This window comes from Tenrec ecaudatus, chromosome 3 (assembly GCF_050624435.1).
Source record: "Tenrec ecaudatus isolate mTenEca1 chromosome 3, mTenEca1.hap1, whole genome shotgun sequence".
Lineage (NCBI taxonomy): Eukaryota > Metazoa > Chordata > Mammalia > Afrosoricida > Tenrecidae > Tenrec > Tenrec ecaudatus.
The window spans coordinates 184,520,834-184,540,263 of record NC_134532.1 but is presented as its reverse complement, the minus strand read 5'-3'; the positions used below and the strand labels follow the sequence as shown (position 1 = coordinate 184,540,263).

Sequence of the window (19,430 nt, the reverse complement as noted above, 5' to 3'; positions counted from 1 at the left end):
TCTTATTCAAATTCAACTTCTGAAACTGCAAAGTTTGCTTGATTATTTCGGGAAGGGTGGGGGTGAAGTTTTCATGTTTCATTTCCCAAGCTCTGAGGGGTGCTTCCCCAACATTTTGCCCCCTTTCTGTGTCTTAGGAGCCCTGGGGACATAGTGGGGACATGTTGGGCTGCCAACCACAGTCAGGAGAGGCTTTCTACTCCCCGCAGGAGGACAGTTGTGCAAATCCACACACTAAGGGCAGTCCTACTCTGTCCTGGAGGGCAGCTATGCGTCAGAATCAACTCAAAGGCACTGAGAGCTGCGTATTGACGTGGACCTACAGCTGGCCAAGAATACTGAATACACACCACGGTCTGTCAAAAAACAAACAAATCTTGTCTTGGAAGAAGCACAGCCAGAATATGCCTTAGAACCAGGGCGGCTGCACTTCAGTCACGAACTCTGGGCACGATGTCAGGAGACGCCAGTCCTTGGAGAGTAGAGTGACTGGGAAAAAAGGGCAAACTCCTCAATGAGATGGAACTGGCACAGCAGCAACAACAATGGGTTCAAAAAAATAATTGTGAAGATGACCCAGGTCCAGGCGCTGTCTCTTTCTGTTGTATACAGAGTTGCTATGAGTCGGAACCAGCTCGAAGGCACCTACTAGACCATAGTAAGAGAGGGCAGGCTCCCTGCCCAGAGGAGAGCTCCCTGCCCAGAGGAGAGCTGGAAGTTAATAAAGCACATGGCAGGAGAGTCTGAGCCTCCAAATGAACAGTCTAGAAGTTGGAAGCCCAACAACGTGAGTGCAAGTCGCCAGCTCCAGTGCCCTGTCCACCCACTCATACCTGCCGGCCAGACCCACAGTCTGCATGGGAAACAAATGAACCCAAAGGGAAGGTTGCCCAAGAATTGAAGGGATATTTGAGGAGGCTTCAAAAAGCTCATGGAAAAAACCATCATTTTTAATTACATTTTCCCATGGACTTTTTGAAGCCCCTTCATAGAGTAAAACCTATATAAGGTGGAAAACTGTCTGAGGAGGAAAATGTAAGTGATTCCCAGTGAAACAAGCAGCAGAGGCAAAAGACTGCGCCCCGACAGAGAAGGACCGCTTGGGAGATCTGGAAAAGCAGGGCAGTCCAGCCCAGTGACTCTCATTAGAAATGTAAATAAGCCGGGTGGGGGGTAGGACAACACCTTAAACCTACTGCCACCTCCCAGCTGCTCTGTAGGACAGAGTTGATCTGCCCCAAGGGGTATCCCACGCTGCAATATTTACAGTGGCAGATGGCCTCAACCTTCTCCTGCAGAGGGGCCAGTGGGTTTGAACTGCCAACCACTCTGTTGGCAGGCCAGCGCTTTAATGAGGGCTTTAACCAAGGCTCCTATGGAAATGTGCCAAAGTGTCCTTTCAAGTGTAACAACTAAGAGACTGAGGTTTCGGCAGAGAGTGAGACTGCATCGCTCCCTCCTGTGCAGCCACCTGCTCTCCTATCCCGGATGACAGTTTTTAAGCACATACAGTGGTAGAATTCTTGCTTTCCAAGCAGGACATTCTGACCCATGCACCTCATGAGCACAGCAGCCACAGAGCTATGTGTTTGCTATGATGCTGGATAGCGTTCCGTGGCACTCTAGGCTGAAACCAACAAGGAAGGCCTGGTCATCTACTTCCAAAAACTCAGCCAATGAAAACAATATGGATGACAACAGTCTGATTCCAAGCAGATCCTCAGGATGGCACAGGATGGGGCAGTGTTTTGTTCTTTGGTTCTGTGCATGAAATCGCTCGGAGTCAGTACAGCAGCAGCTAACAGCAGGCCTGTTGCTTACACCCTCCACTAGTCCAGACCACCAAGGGTGATTCGTGTTCTGCTTGCAAGCAGCCGGGGACAGTGAAAGGGAGGGATGTGGGAGTTAAGCAGAGTAGAATACAAATCCCAGATAAAGATACATAGAAAGAGAAAGAGCCTCACACCCCTCGGTGGTTTAGCTTCTGATTAAACATTGGCTGATACAGGTTGTGTGGTAATGAACAAACGCTTTAGACTCTGGGCCTCAGTTCCCTCCCTAAGAATCAACACGTCGGGGTGTTAGAAGCAATGAAGTGGCCAGCCCAAAACCTGGCATGCAGCAAGTACATTAGTTCCCATCCTGTTCTTCCCACTTCCCTAAACTACACATTAATGTGTTCTTTAGACTCCAGGGGACCAGACGGTAGGCTGCTCAGGCCATCCTCTCTTCCTACAGGCCTGAAGACACAACAAATTCATACTCCGTATCCTCAGCTTAAACTTTCATCAGAACGTTACTGAGCAATCTGATGAACGTTTTCTTAAATTGCACTCCAGTTCTGAGAGCTGCATGCTGCTCAGAGAGCCTTCAGAACATAAGCCTGCACTTAGGAAGGATTTCCTGATAGCCAACTGCAATCTTCCTGTGCTGAATTTTTACCAGTTTTATTCCCAAATTAAGCTCTTCTCCACACTCTAAGGCAACTGACATGCCCTCTAGGTGCTGTCTACAACCTGGGGGTGGGGGGAGCATGGGGGGCGGCACATGATTTGATCCTGACTGTGCCAAGGTCTGTGCTCAACTATAAACCTAAAATCTTAAGCTCCCCCACGCCGTGGAGGAAGAGCTTGGAAATCCGTTTCCATGAAGATTACCACCTAGAAAATTCTATAGAGCAGTTAGTAAACACCTGGCGTTTCCATCACTGGGAATGAACTTGAAAGCAACAGGTTTGGCTTGGCTTGGCTTTCATGCCCGGTGCCACCCATCGCTATGGGTCGGAGCCAATTTGAGGACACCTAACACCACCACCACCGCCACCAATCACCCATCCCTGGCAATGGAGACACTGCTCAGGTTTCCAGCCAAAGAACACAAAGTGGGACTTCACAGTCTACTTCTGAAAATCAGCCAGTAGTCACCCAAGGGAGCAGCAGTCCAGGCCGGTTGTGTTACACGGTGCCTAGGAGCGAGGCCCACTCAATGGCAGCTAAAAAGATGACAACAACAATGCACCTACCTGGCCAGGCAATGAACCACTGGATGAAGACCAAACTCTCCCACCATCCACTAAAACACATCACTGGCTGCTAGCTCCCCCAGGGCAGCTGGCTGCAGGAAGCACTGGTCTGCTAATAAAGACTCAGGGGACATTATGTTATACATCTTGTTCCCTTCCTCACTTGATCTGGTTTCTATGAAAGAGTGGAGGCCGGAGTGACCAACCTGTGTAACCCAACCAGCTGGATCCCATCTGGATTTTCTCAGGATCCAGAAGACTGGAGCCTTTTTAAGGAGGAGGCAGTCGCCCCTGGACGGCTGCCAAGTGCTTAAGAAGAGGAGCTGCCCTGAAGACAGGCTGGAAGAACGTGCTGATGTAATAAGATTCCAGGCTGCGTGGTAGCCCCACGTTGGACCTTCTTCAAGAAAGTAAGCGTTTACGCTTATTTTTTTCAACTACTGCTATGAGGTTGGTAATGACGAGGGGGATGAATGGTGAGCAGACTGCAGTTCTCAAAAACAAAGGTAGGTTCCCATCAAAGTTGACAACCCCTCTTAGGAGAACGCAACCACAGATCCTAAATCAGGAACATCACCTTCAGCATCCCTGCCCTGCCTTCAATGGCTATGGTGGTGACATACACAAATATAAACAAGTAAATAAATAGTTTACTAACGCCCCCCGCCCCATTCTCCAGCTTGATTTATCTGGGATCCGTGGAAAGAAACGCGGAAATCCCCACAAGATTTCATCAACCGTTAACATGAAAGAAAAGTTGGAAAGCGGAAAGAGCTGAGAACTAACTCCTGGCGGTTCAGCGACCGCGCAGCGGGGGGGCGGCGAGGCGGCGGCGGGGGCAGCACACCGGTCCCCGGAGTCGGGAACTCCAGCTCTCCGGGTCTCGGCGGACAAGGGGCTGCGAGCGCGAGGCCGCGCGGGCGGAAGCGCACCGAGGGGCCGAGGCCCGGCCGGATCCCCACTCCCCGGAGGGAAGGGCGGGACGGGAGCCACCGCCACGCGCCGCGCCGCGCCCCGCCCGGTGCGGGCCACCCCAGGGCAGCCAGATGTGCAGCGCCGGTCACGCGGCAGCGCCGGGACGCGGCGGGGCGCGCGGGCACAGCAGCGGGCTGGGGTCCCGACCCCTCGCCTTCGGCCCTGCCCGCCGGGGACGGGACTCCACACCGGGTGCCCGGTTCCCGTCAGGTACTCACTGGGGGCCTCCAGCGGCGAGCTCGCGGCACCTCCCACCAAGAGCGCAGCGGCGAGGACGACGGACCCCGGGAGACCCCGCGGAACCATCGCCGCGTCCCGTGGCCCTCCTCACTCGGGGCGCCGCGTTAGGAATCCGGCAGGCTGACCGGTGCCGGGAAGCAGCCCGCAGAACGAACGAACGACGGACTGACTGACTGAGTGACAGGCAGAGTGTGGCGGGGCTTTGCGCCCGCTTGTAGAAACACCGCCCCTCCAGCCCCGCCCTCCCCCGCCGGCCCCGCCCTCCCCCGCCGCCCCGCCTTGCCTCTCAGGGCCAGGCCAGGGCCCCGCCCACACGGCCCGATGGGCCCCGCCCCATCTGGCCCCGCCCACCTCGGCCCGCCTAAGCCTCTCTTGGGCACTGCTGAGACCCGCCCCGCCCTCCCATTCCCGCCCGTTCCTCTGTCCTGACCCGGTCTGGCCTCTCCGTCGATCCGCCCACTCCTCCGCGAGGCCCACCCCGCCCACTCTGCCCTGGCCCCACCCCCTGCTGTGCCCGCCTCTTGACCAGTTTCGCTCCACCTCTGGCGCCAGGATTAAGCGGGAGCCGGAGGCTGGGGCCGCGTGCTGCGTGCTGGCGGTTGGTCTGCGCGGGTTCTGGGAGAGCAAGCTAGAGCGAGCACGTAGGAAGCGCTGCCAGGCAAAGGCAGGCAGGCCCGGAGAGCGCCCTCTCCCCATTGGGATCTCTATCCGACATTCCTCACCAGAACTGGTGGCATAGTGGTTACGCATTAGGCTGCAATCCTCTAGGTCAGCAGTTGGAATCCACCAGCCACTCCCCGGCAGCCAGGCAGCTTTCTACTCCTATAAACAATTACAGTCCTGGACACAGAGGGGCCAGTTCTTCCCTGGCCCGGTGCCATTCAGTGGCAGTGAGTTTGCTTTGGGTTGGGGGAAAGGCTCTCAACGTTTGCCTCCTTGAAAAAATGTGGCGGAAAGACATCACTTTAAAGTTCCTCTGATAGCTGCTTCCATTTAAACTGTGCTATGGGCTAAAAGGTTACAGCCTTGAAAACCCTGTGAGGCAGTTTCTACCATGGGGTTGCCATGAACAGAAATTCCATTCGAGGCCCCCAACAAGAATTGGGTAAGTTCCTACACACGATCTCCAGAAACAACTTGCTTAGCTTTTAAATCGGTTGCTTGGCACCTTGCAAAATACAGGTCATTCTCAAAAAGTGCCCTGTCACTTTAAAAAAAATGAACTCCACCACCATTATGCTTCAGTGGATTCGAACTCACAACCGCCCTATAGGGCAGAGTCTAACTGCCCACGTAGTTACCTAGTCAGGATTGTATGCTCTCACCTTATTTATTTAATGTGTGTGTGCAAAGCTGGGACAGATGCAATATATCAATAAGGACGTGGCATCGGGATTGGAGGAAGGCATATTAACCTGAGATAACAGGTGACACAACCTTGCTTGCAAAGCACTTGCTGATGAAAATCCAAGATTGTAGACTTCAGTGTGAAGAAGCCCCAAATCCTCACAACTAGACCAGTAGGTAAGATGATGAATGGAGAAAAGCTTGGACTTGTCCAAGATTTCATCTTGCTTGGATCCATAATCAATGCTCATGGAAGTAGCTGTCATGATATCAAAGGATGCATCTGGGTAAATCTGCTGCACAAGACCTCTTGAAAGTGTTAACTTTAAGGACTAGGGTGCACCTGCACCAAGCCATGGTATTTTCAATCACCTCACATGTATGTGAAAGCTGGACACTGAACAAGTAAGACCAAAGAAGAATCCATTTGTTTGAACTACTGTGTTGGCAAAGAATATTGAAACTTCCATGGACTGCCAAAAGAACAAACAACTCAGGCTTAGAAGAAGTACAGCCAGAACACTCCTTGGAGGCAAGGCTGGTGAGACGTCACCTCCTGTACTTTGGACAGAAGAGACCAGTCCCTGGGGGAGGATAAAGCAATAAAGAGAAAGCTCCTGACAAGATGGATTGACAGACTCGGTGGCTGAAACAATGAACTCAAACATAAGAACAATTGTGAGGATGGCACAGGACCAAGGCTGTTTTGTTCTGTTGTTCTCAGAACCACTATGACAAAGTGGACGCGATGGCACCTTCGGAAGCTAACTGCCATTGTCTTCCTCCAAGTGGCTTTTGTTTAGCAGTCTAGTACTTTAAGCTCGGCGCCACCAGGACACCCTGCCCTGCCCCTTGATCCCCTCTGTCTTCATATCAGCGCAGGGAAGAATTGGCCCCTTTTGCAGACGAGGAAATAGACTCACGGTGGTTGTAAAACCATGATAACTTGGAATTAATTCATTGTCACTCACTGTTTGCTCACAGCAGTATCCTCAGTGACCAGCACAAGTCAAAGTCTCAAAGTTGAATCATCAGCACAAACACTGAAAGTCTTCGGAGCCTGGAGCTTGAGTAGTTGCCTCCTTGCCATGCTTCAGACTCCTGAAACATGGGAGGTGAGGCCCGGATTAGAAGGAAATGTTGGCAAACCTTGAGCAAATGACTGCTCAAAAACACACACAAAAGGGAGGCCTAAGGCAACGGATTTCACTGAAAAAGAGAATCCAGTCTTGACCTGAGTACCCTTTTTAAGAAAGAGCTGTTTCTCTTCTTGTGAGTCCTCACAGAAGCCTACAGGCAACAGAGGAATGACACTGACTGGGCGGACTAGCCCCGCAACCTTTCCTAGGTTCATGCAAGGCAAAACTGAGACAGTGTTAGAAGTCAGAGGGGTGTGTAGGCTTCCAGAGTTTTATTCAACAAAGGAGCTCCTATAGATACTACAAATTAAACTATGCATTATCGTTTGTAGCCAGAACTGGCCTCATGATTTCCTGCTTGCTTCAAAATAAACATACAGTTGTCTTATTTTAAAAACAAAGATTTTCAAGACCGAAGCATCAGAGCATGAAACCAACACAGGTCACACATCCATGAAGCCAGCCCTGCTTACAGGACTGTCCAAAGAAACGGAGTTGATTGTGAAGTTAATTCATTGCATGAAGTTTATCTGGGCGAGGGAAAAGAAGTAGCACTCAACCAAAAGTAGAAAGGCACATCACCAAATATCACCAGTAACTGGCTTGCTAATGACAAAACTCAGAAGTAAAAAAGCTTATTTCTGATTGGCTTATGCTTTATTATTGTGGGACTATCAAGATTTCATTGGCCAAGAGAGAGGATGCAGCCTAGAGAAGAACTGCCAGGAGGAACTCATAAGTAGGCTTAGATTTTGGGAAAAGATAAGTCCAAGGGTCATTGTGTCCCTCACTGCCAATGTCATTTTGTCAACCAAGCTACTCTCTGTTTTCTAAGCTATTCCATTTTTATTTCATTGAACAAAACTTAGAATATAGCAAAGTGCTTGGACCAAGACATCTACTCAAAATATAAAGTAATATTTGGAACTTGAATAATGTGTCACACTTTTCCCAAAGATTGAAGTTAGCATTAAAGACAGGATCATTTTCAATAACCTACGTGAATTGGATGTTGATGTAAGATTCTCTAAAAATAAACATGAAATCTACTAGCATTTAAAATTAGGGGCAAAATCTTAAGAATCCTCTACCAAGCCCTTTTATCTTAAAGACATTAATTAGTGAGATGCTTAAGTGAACATTGCTTAGGGAGACAGTCAAGTGACTTGACCAACATGTCACATCTGGTTCCAGCCGAAGTTAGAACTGAAGTCCCTCTTCCAGAATTGCCCCCGTTAGGACACTTACCTGCTTGATAATGTCTCTATAAATTTCTAACTGCCACGTAACCCCATATACATGCATTTGCATATCTTTTTTTAAAAAGGCAAGGTGGAAGGAAACAAAATACAATATATTTCCTAGCTATGTAACCCTACAGAGGAACCCTGATGGTACATGGGGTAAGCATCAGACTGCTAACCACACGGCTCAGGTTAAAACCCTCCAGCCACTTCCACTGGAGAATGATGGGGCTGTTCCCATCACGATTTACAGTCTCAGAAACCTTATCAAGAGTGCTATGAGTTGGCATCAACCTGTGGATTTGTTATGTTGTCATTGCCACTGTTTTAACCCTAAAGATTTGTTTACAATTTAAGTCCGACATACACACATGTGAATATCTAAAAGCCATTCTTGGCTGCTCTATTTAAATTGTGGACCTGAAAGCTGCAATGCGATGGAAGCTCTCCATCCTATGAGGGAGGTGTCACATGTCTTCTAAAGAACTAACATTGACATCGCAAGAATAAGTGACAGCATTTTTTCAGAAGCAAAATCAAGGGTAGTAGATAGACCTGATCATCGTAACAATACATTCCAGACGCCATCAAGTTAACTGGCTCCCGGTGACTCACGAGGGTGAGGGTAGAACTGGTCTTCAGTGGCTGGGTTTTTATAAGCAGATCACCTGGACTTTCTGAGGCATCTCTAAGTGGACTCAAATCTCGAACATTTTGGTTAGCCTTTCAGGTCAGCAGCAGACTATGTTGACCATTTGCTTCTTCCAGGAACTCCTAGTTGTAACAATTACGACAAAATAACTGAATTCACTGCCCAGGAATTGGATCAGAACAGTAGAAGTGCTCTATAGCGTTTTCCAACGGTAATCTTTATGGAAACAACCTCTGGGGGCTCAGTGGTTAAGTACTTGACTGCAATGACATTTGTCAACTTGGCTGAGCCAGGACTCTCAGTAACTTGGCAGTTGAAGCCTCTTCCATTAGGTGAGCTAAAATAATACGATGAACTCCACCATAGGCTCTGTGAGCAGTCAAGCAATTGTGGGAAGATGACAGTGGAGTGCAACCACCAAGGTGAAAGCTTCAGAAGGACAGCCTACTATATATTGACAGTGTGGAACTCTTTTTCACTTCTTGCTGGTCTAGATACTGAATCTGGCTCATCGACCTTTTCTGCTCTTTGGGCTTGCGCCAACGGCCTGCCATATTACCTGCTGACGCCGGGAGCAATCGGAGTCTGCTATCTGACATGCTGACTGTGGATTCATCAGCTGATGCACACACAAGCTGTGGTCTTCCTGCTTGCTGGTGCGTCAGCCCTAGCAAGTATGTGAGTTCGGAAAAGACTCCAGCTCTGACATTTGACCCATAGATTTGAACCACATTAGACGTAAGCCCTTCCACAACTATGTAAGCCACATTCTTGAGATATATGTCCATCCCTGGTATTACGTCTCTAGAGAACCCAGCCTAACACAACTGCTAATTGAAGGGTTAGCAGTTCAAACCCGCCACGCACTCTGGGCGATTGCCAGGCCTGGCAATCTGCTACCATCAAGAGTGCAGTCTGGGGAAGGAGCACTAGAACTGATGGTGATTACACAACTCATTTGAAAGGCGATTTAAGCATGAGGGGGGAGTAGTTCTCAAACTGACTGTGGTAATGATTGTACGGTTCTTCTTGATAAGACTGAACGATTGAATTGTGTATGTGGATTAGGTGCCGATAAAAATGTTAAAAAATATGTTTACAGCTTCAGAAATCCACAGGGTAGTTCTACTCTGACCCTATACGGTCACAATGAGTTAGAATCAACTCGGTGGTGGTGAAACTTTTTGTTTTAAATTTTTTACCATGGCTTGATAGTGGATCTAAATAAAATGAAATCTTAACTTTTAAAAATAGTGCAGTTTAAGACAACTTAGGAGATTAACAAGCCTTCTATGTACAGTTCTTTATGTGATGTGTTATAATTCTGGATTCTATGCCTGTGGCTATTTGAAAATGCTGTAAAGCTATACATATGGTTTTCTGACAGGGAACTGCCAGAAGTTCAGGCTGGATTCATAAGAGGATGTGGAACAAGGGATGTCTGCTAATTTCAGATGGATCTTGGCTTAAAGCAGAGAATACCAGAAAGCTATTTGCTTGTGTTTCATTGACTATGCAAAGGCATTCAACTGTGTGGGCCATAATAAACTGGGGATGCCTGGAGAAGAATGGAAATTCCACAACATTTCATTGTGTTAATACGGAACTTCTTCATGGATCAAGAGACAGTCATGCGAACAAAACAAGTGAATATTCCATAGTTTAAAGTCAGGAAAGGTACGCATCAAAGTTGTATCCTCTCATCCTACTTGTTCAAACTATATGCCAAACAAATCATCAGAAAATCTGAGTTATACGAAAAAGACCTCAGCACCAAGATTGGAGGAGGGCTTATTAACAATCTGTGGTGTATTGCTGACACAACCTTGCTAGCTGAAAGTGAGGCATTAAAGCATTTGCTAATGAAGATCAAGGATTGGAGCCTTCAGTGTAGATGACAACAACTCAATGCAAGGAAGGCCCAAATCCTCACAATTAGACCAATAGGTAACAACATGATGAATGGGGAAAAGGTTGAAGTTGTCAAGGATTTTGTCTCGGATCCACAATCAGTATTCATTGAAGCATCAGTCAAGACATGGAAAGACATAATGCATTGGGTAAATCTGCTGCACCAGACTTCTTTAAAGTATTGAGAAGCAAGGATGTTACTTTAAGGACTAAGGTGTGCTTGACCGAAGCCATGGTAATCTCCATTGTATCATGTGCATGCGAATGTTGGACACTGGATAAGGAAACGACAAAGAACAGGTAGTGTGGTGCTGGAGAAAAATATTGACAGTACCATGGACTCCTAAAAGGACAAACCAATCTGTATTGGAAGAAGTAAGGTCAGAGTGCTCCTTAGAGGCAAGGAGGGCAAGACTTTGTCTTACATACTTCGGACATATTGTCAGGAGTGATCTGTCCCTGGAGAAGGACATCATGTTTGGTAAAGTGGAGGGATGGTGTAAAACTGGAAGGCCCTCAATGAGATGGATTGGTACAATGGCACATCAATAGGCTCTGGGATAGGAACAACTCTGAGGATTGTGAAGTGTTTCATTCTGTTGTGCACATGGTCACTATGGATCGGAGCCAACTTGATAGCAACTAACAACAATGGCTGTGGCTATAATCCCATTTTGGAGGTCTCTGCTATAGCTTGGGTTTAAGGTGTGGTCAAATCCTGACCTTAGTAGAGCGTGTGAACCCTGTATTAGGCTGGGTCATCTAGAGGAATATTCATATATGTATAAGAAAGAACTTTATGTCAAGAAGCAATTTCCTATCAAGTCATTCCAGCCCAGTCCAACTCAAATCCATGTTCTGATGCCAGCTAGGGCCCTCGTCAGACTCAAGTAGCTGCAGGCCAATGACAGGCCACTAGGTGCAGAGTCCAGCGGATTCAAGGTCAGTGGCAACATAGCAGGGTGCCAACAGCTCTCCAAGTCTGTGGTCACACGGAACCACCTGGGGAACCACACAGAGTCCCAGTGAGGAGGACGGTGAATGGGCAAGAGGGAGGGAAAGTTCTCACTGTCTCTCTTAAAGAAAAGGCTACACCCCACGGGGGCATCATCAGGCTGTGACCTGATTGATAGGTTAGACTCCAACCCTACACTTCCACACAAGATAAAGTTGATATAAAATCTAACTGTTACGCACCCTTTATTTCCTTAGGGGCATCTTTAAGACTATTTTAATAGACAGTGGGACTTAAGATACCATCCTACATTTTCCTTAGGAGTAGGGTTGGCTGAAAGACAAACCACACCTCCATCAAAGGCATTCTTCAGTGCATCAGGGGCATCCAGGACACACAGAAAACCCACAGGACCATTTGGAAGAGCACATCCAGACTCTCTTGTCTGACGAGGTGGAGGCCATCGAAACTGAATGCACCAGAGACTGGCAGAGACTCAGAGGAGAATCACTCAGACTATCAGTACCTTCTTCTCATCTGCCCCAAGACTATGGGCCTGGGGGACAGCGCGACAGGCAAGCCGGCCTCCTAGTCCATGGAGGCAAAGGCTAAGGCCCACATGGCTGAGAAACAGAGGGCCAGAGAGAGACTTGGCTGCAGGCTGAGGAGAGGGCTTGCTTGGACCAACAACTGTGACTTTACCCTTTGCTGATTCTGACTTGTGAAAACCTATGAACTTCTCTAATACACCCTCCTCAATTGTGAGTCTTGTCTGTCAGTTCTGTGTGATCATTGCAACAAATGACCGAGCCCGGCACAGATGTAGAGCGCTGCGAGAGGACCGGTGGGTGTCAGCGTAGGGAAAGAAGGATGGAGGGTGGAGGCATGGCTGACCCTCGCCTCACGGTCATAGAGAAACCGAAGGAGGTCCACTATGTCCACTTCCAGGGCCGTTTACTGCACCCTCTATAGGCTGCTAGGAGAAGGAATCGTCTTGATACAGTGGGTGGTTTTGATTGTTGTTGTTTCAACTGTATAGATTTGTTTACCATTTAGACACGTCTACTCTCACAAAGGATCTAAGCCACAGTCCCCTGTTGTGCCCTGGCCTATGATAAACAAGACCGCTGTGAGTCAGAATCTGCTGATGGTGTACAATCACAATTGTCGGACCTTCCTTTTGCAGCATCCCTGAGTGGATTCAAACCACCCACCTCTAGGTTAGATGGTGTTTGGTGCTGTTGAATTGACTTTGACTTTTCTGCCTCTGAAATGCAAAGCTTCACCTCATTTGATGCTTACCCTACCCTTTTGGAACTCTCTAGCAATAATTGCTTGGTGTGCTTTTTCTTTGAGGAAAATAATTTACTTATTTATGGGAATGAGTCATGCAATAGAGTTCATAGGAATCAAATTTCCATGCATCGTCCTCTCCCCGTGTTTTCTTTGTGAGAGCGGAGCTGACCGTTCCCTTCAGTGCAAACCCTTCCTGTTTTCCTCTGGGCAGCAGCAGGGAGGGTGGTAGTTTACATCACGATAATTTAAATGCGTGAGACCCACTTGCCTGGTATTTACTCTAATTAATGTTGAGATCCTTTCTCTGTCGTATTCCTTCTTTCCGTGGTCCAGGTGTGGTTACATTTATCTAGGCTTTCAAGAGGTTATGTCCAAGAGATAAACTTAAAATGCCTTTTAAAACAAGTTTGCAGGGGAATCAAATGATCTTTTGCCAAAGGTAGGACAATTTGTATTTGTCAGCTATGGGCTGTGTTCCTAGTATTCAGCTGGAGGCAGAGGATTGGCATTAAAAAAAATGCCGGATCCTGCTAAGGAGCCCTGTTGGCATAGTGGGTACATGTTGGACTGCTAACCACAAGGTCAGCTGTTCAAAACCACCAGCCGCTCCACGGGGGAAATAGGGTATGAGGCTTTCTACATCCGAAAATTTACAATTTCTGAAACTCACAGAGACCGTTCTATCCACTGTAAGTTGGAATCTACTCAATGGCAGGGAATTTGGAAACTTGCTAACCTCGGAAGAAATGCAACAGCTTAATGAAATGAAATTGGCAAAAAGTTCCATGGTCCGGGGACACAGCCTACTAATGGGAAGCTAAGTGACTCACTCTGCCTCTGTGACTTTATTTTGCCTCTAGGTCTGTGTTCTTGCTCATAAAATAGAGGGTAGATTTCTAAGATTCTATATCTTAATGGTCAAATGATAGGGTGCCTGGTGCCAAAGTCAAGCTAGATTGTAGGGTTTCTCACTCTTGACATTTGGCTGGAGAATTCATTGCTGTGGGTGAATGTGCGGTGCATAGGAGGATGTTCAGCAGCATCCTTTGCCTTTACCTTTTAGCTACCAGTGCCCCTTCCCTACCCTATCCCCATTTCCTACAAGCAAAAATGTCTTGTGAGAATCAGTGGACTCGAGAAATTCCCAGAAGACCAAATGCATTGTAACTGAAAGTTCTGGGCAAGGCTTCCTGGAGAAGATGCGGCTTCAGCTGGGTCTTGAAGATAGCTGCAGAAGCAAGGAAAGCATATGGCAGCCAACGGTAAAGTAAAAGCCGCTGCATGGGCTAGGCTGCTCAGTGATGAACATGCATGAGAGAGGGAAGGAAAGGAAAACAGACCGGTAAGAACTAGTGACCATAGCAGTTGGTAAGTGAAGAATGGAAAACTCAAAGTCCAGGACTTTGTCATAATCGATAATGCACATTGTTAGGTGACGTCTCGTGGGTACCAAAGACCTATGTGCAACAGAATGAAACTGCCCTCTCCCGCACCATCCTGACCATTGTTGTGCTTTAGGCCCATTGTTGTGGCCACTGTGCCAATCCACGTCTTCAAGGGTCCTTCTCTTTTCTGCTGCCCGAGCACTTCACCAAGCAGCCCTGTTCGTGGGATTGGTCTCCCTTGATAACATGTTCAAAGTACGTGAGATGACACCTCACCATCTTTGCCTCCAACGATCATACTGACTATATTTCTTCCAATAAAGATTTGTTTGGGAGTTTTGGGGGGTGGGGGGGAGTTGGCATTCTTTGGTATTTCCAATGTTCGTCTCCAGCACCACAATTTAAATGCATCGATTCTTCTTCGGTCTTCCTGATTCAATGTCCAACTTTAACATACATATAAGACCATTGAAAATACTTGTGTTAGGCACACTCTCGTCCTCAAAGTAACACCTTTGCTTTTCAACGCCTTAAAGAGGTTCTGTGTAGAAGATTGCCTGATGCAATGATCTCTTTCGATCCCCCGACTGCTGCTTCCATGAGCATTCATTGTGGATTCAAGCAAGATGAAACCTTTGACAACCTCATGATTAAGAACAAGCCTAACACATTCTGAGGTTCGAACACACCAGCTGCTCTGCAGGAAAAAGAAAGTGGTGATTTGCTTCTGTAAAGATTACCCAATTCTTTGCTATCAAGTCAGTTCCAACCCCTAATGATCCAAAGATTACACCCTGAGAACCCCGATAGTGTAATGTCACTCTTTCCTATAGATCTGCTATGAGTCGGAATGGACTCAGTGGTTCACGACAGCAACCGCATCACCCACACAACCACAAACAAAAAAATAATTGTTGTTGGTTTGTTGTTTAAGGGATGGCGGGAAGAATTTCCATTGTTCAATTAGATATTTTTCATCATAAATCAAGAAGAGACAAAAAGAAAAACCCCATGAGCTCAGTCAAAGTCAGACGACTCTGTTCCTTAGCTATGAGGTCCTTAACCTCCAGTTCACGGGATCACCACAAGGAGTTATGCTTCATGGGCACATGGGCTTCGGAAAACTGACGCAGAGCATTTAACCGTAGACCTTTAAAGTCAGGAGGACAGAGAGTTGCTATGGTTTTGTTTTTTTGTTTTTTCAGTAAAGGCCAAGACAGGATGATCATGAGAAACCAAGTGACTCAGGACTAGTAAAGTCCAAAAATACACATTTCAAGTAATAAACTCTACAAGGTACAAAATGTTGGTGTTAGGAAGTGTGTTAGTCTGGTAGACTAGAGAAACAAACCCATAGAAACACTCCTATGTGTATAAGAAAATGTTTATATACAAGAATAGGTTAATAGTGAGAAACCAGCCCAGCCCAGATCAAGTTCATAAGTCTGATATTAACCCATATGTCCAATAGCTATGTATAAAGTCCTCTTCAACTCACGAAACATATGTGATGATGCCAAATGCAGGAAGATCACAGGTCAGTGGGCTCAAAGTTTTTGGATCCAGTGGCGTAAACATCTCAGCGCTGGCAGGGGTCTCTATGTGGCTTCTCCAGCTCCAGAGGTCTGGTTGCATCAGGGTAGGTCCATGTGGCTTCTCCAGCTCCCAGGGCATAGCGTCATGTGTCTTGTCAGTAGAGCGTCTCTCAGGCAGTGAGCAGAGAGAGAGTGTTACCCGCCTCCAAGGAGGAAATCCAGAGAGTCCCTCAGGGGAAGGCCATACCCACACAGAGCTTTCATTGGCTATGACCTGATTGGCAGACTAGACTCCATCCCTTTCACTCTTAATCCTCTCGTCCCAAATTGACCTCAGACTATGTAACTACCACAGGAAGCCTCTTCTAGATTGCTAGCAAGAGAAATTTAATATGAACCCTAATTCAACAATTAGTTTAAGGTTCGAGTGCTCTCACTAAAATAAAGTATAACTTATCTCAAGCCCCTAAGCAACTAGAGGTAGGTAGGAACTGCTGGTGCAGGAACAGAGGCATCCCCCTTGAACTCTGTAGTTGTCATCTTGGCCTCTTCACAAGTACAAAGGGTCTTCAGAAAGTATAGGTCAAAATGGAAAGAAAAGATAATGGGACTTTTTAAAGTCCCACCTATGATGGTTAAAATTTTGTATGAATTTGGCTGGACTAGGATTCTTAAGGGTTTGGAAGTTAAGAGCTACTAATCTTACCCCCACCCCCAATAGGGTAAAATCTTCTAGGCATTGTGGTCTGTTTTCAATACAAGTAAACAGTGTGGCTAAGCTTGCTGGCTTTTTCTGGCTCATTGACCTATATAGTTCTTTGGATTTGATCTAATGGCCTATCAAATTGCCTACTGATCCTGAGAGTCATCAGCAGCCTGCCATCTTACCTAGAAATATTGGATTCATTCACATCTGCAGTCAGAAGCCTGTTGCCTTCCTGTTAATATTGGATTAATCAGCACCAGTCGCTTTGGGAGTCAAGGAAAACCTCTGACCTATCATCTGACTCATAGACTTGTGTAAGCCATTTTCTTGATGAAAACTGTGTAAGCCATTTTCTTGATGAAAACCTCTCTCTCTCTCTCGATCAGTGGTTCTCAACCTTCCTAATGCCTCAACCCTTTCATACACTTCCTCATGTTGTGATGACCCCAACCTTAAAATTATTTTTGTTGCTACTTCATAACAGTAATTTTGCTACTTTTATGATTTGGGCGACCTCTGTGAAAGGGTCGTTCAACCCCCCAAAAGGGTTGCCACCCACAGGTTGAGAAGCACTGCACTAGATAGTTAGATACTAAAAAAAAAAAAAAAAAACCCTGCCATTGAGTCAAATCTGATTCATAGTGACCCTCTAAGACAGAGCAGAATTGTTCCTGTGAGTTTCCAAGATCGAAAGTATTTATGGAAATTGAAAGCCTCACCTTTCTCCTGTAAAGCAATTTCAAACTGCTGACCTTGTGGCTAGCAGCCCAACTTGTAGCCCACAATGCTACTAGGACTCCTATACAGATAGAGACGTGCCACTGGATTGGCTGCTCTAGAGAACCTAAGGCACCCCTGGGAATACTTTTGTGTTTTCATTTATCTTTCGACCTCTCTTTCCCTCCCCTCACGTATCTTGCCTAAAGTTTCCCAGGACTGCCTCAAACCCAGATCAAGCCTAAAAGAACCAAAGGTCAGTGAGCCAGCAAAAGTCAGCAAGCTTGTCCACAGTGTTTACTTATATTGAAAGCAGACCACGATGTCTAGGAAATTTCACCACATTGAGGTGGGAGAGATTAGTAGGTCTTAAGTGACAAATCTGGCCCAGCCAAATGGAAACCACAGACAGGCTGTGGATTGGCTTCCTTTGTTTCAGGAACACAAGACTGTCCAATGAGGAAGACAGAATATGGTTATGCATGCTGGACAGGAATGTTGGGTGTAGTCCTCAAACTCTAGATAGGCTGTGAAGAGGAGGGGATCATAGGTGCTAATAAAATTGAGAATTCCTTAAGAAGGAAATGATCATCAGTGTTGGATTTATAGTCATCCAGTACAATAAGGACTAAAATCTAGCCACTGGACAAGGCAACATGGAGGGTACCGATGCCTCTTGTGAAGGACATTAAGGGGAGTGAAAGAGGTGGAAGTCAGAAAGTTCTTGGAGAAGAGAAAATAGTAGTTGAAAATCCTCTTTGTAGCAGTTTAGCCAAGAAAGGAAAAGAGGGGAGTGGTAGAAGGGGCCCTGGGGTCAAGAGAAAGCATTTGTGGAACGGAGTAGAGTTTGATGGGACCTGTGGGAAGTGCCCAGAGGTGTTGATGTGAAGAAATCAGAATAGGGGGTACACGGAGGAAACCCCAGAAGAGGCAGATGATGGAATCCAGAGCATAGGATAGTTGCCTTGAACAAAAGCAAACACCTGATGCTTTGAAAGCAAAGCAAAACAGGCTAAGAAGAGATGCATTTGCAGATGGCTAATAGCTATCTCAGGAAGTTCATACTAATGAAAACAAAGTCAAACGTCCAACATTAGAAGTGCTGAAAACTGCAGGAGTTTGGCAAGTCCATGCTCAGGGCAGGCAGCACAAATGTCTGAGTGGTTAACTGACCCACGATACCTTGTACCAATTTATACTAATATGTGAAGGCAAGGGATTCTGACCTCTGAATCAGGTCATGAAAGAGACTTGGGTTACACATCAGCTGCTAACCACAAGGTCAGCAGTTTGAAACCACAAGATACTCCGAGGGAGAAAGATGAGGCTATCTACGCCCATAAAGATGGACAGCCATGGACCCCGACAGGAGTGGGCCTGTTCTGACCTATAGGGTCGTCCTGAGTCAGAGTGGACTCAGTGGCAACGAGTTTGTCTGAGTTAAGCCTTGGGAGACCACAGGAGCTATCCCTTCTTCTAAAGCCCTCACTGCACACAGGCCATGCGCACACGAAAAAAATCACACCTGTACTCTCACTGGTGCATGGCTGAAGCCTGCTTGAATCATGCTCTGAGATCTCTGAGATTTCTTCTCGTCTTCAGAGGCCTGACGCCAAGCTTGTCTGACAGATTGAACTCTGGAGAGTTTTCTTTAGCTAGGGATAGAAGTGGCACCCTTGGGCACAGTTTCCAGTTGGGCAATATTAAGGTACCTGGAGGAAGGAGCAACCAGTTAATTGGTTGCTAACCAGTCAACTCAGCCCTCTAGTGACTCTATGCATGTCAGAGTAAAATGGTACTCTATAGAGTCAATGGCTAATTCTGCAAAGGTACCATGGTCTGCTAAAAGGACAAACCAACTTGTCTTGGAAGAAGTACGGCCACAGTACTCCTTAAAGGGAAAATAGTGGGTCTTTGCCAGTCTCCTTCCTGGCAAAACCCATATAATGGCACCCATGTTTTAAGTTACCTTCTCTCTCCTATTCCGGGGCTGCTAGGCACAGTTACAGAACGTTGTTCAGTCATGCAGACTGGCCATGAAAAATTCATGGGCACCAGCTTGAGCTGCCCTCTGTGGGCTCAGCAGAGCATCCACTGGGCAACTGGCCCATTTTCTCCATGGTTGCTCAAAGCTTTAACTCTCTCTGGGCCCCTGAGAGCCAGCTAAAAGGACTCCTCTCTCTGGAGTCCCCGGGGTATACAAATTGGTCACAGTTGCTAACCAAAAAGTCAGAGGTTTAAGTCTACCTAGAGGCATACTCAGAGAAAGACTTGGAGATCCCATGTGGAAGAATTGTTGTTGGTCC

General features: G+C 46.9%; 1 protein-coding gene across 2 annotated transcripts in view; it reads right to left on the bottom strand.

Annotated features, from left to right (window-relative positions):
• Window positions 1-4,446, bottom strand: part of RELL1 (RELT like 1) — a 93,330-nt gene extending 88,884 nt beyond the window's left edge. Inside the window, exon 1 of one of the 2 annotated variants that reach the window (XM_075544449.1) lies at window positions 4,216-4,446. In XM_075544449.1, coding sequence (XP_075400564.1) covers window positions 4,216-4,303 — 88 coding nt within the window. In that variant the 5' untranslated portion in view covers window positions 4,304-4,446. The remainder of the gene's footprint in view (window positions 1-4,215) is intronic. The other variant, XM_075544448.1, reaches the window with a different exon arrangement.
• Between the last annotated feature and the right edge of the window lie 14,984 nt (window positions 4,447-19,430).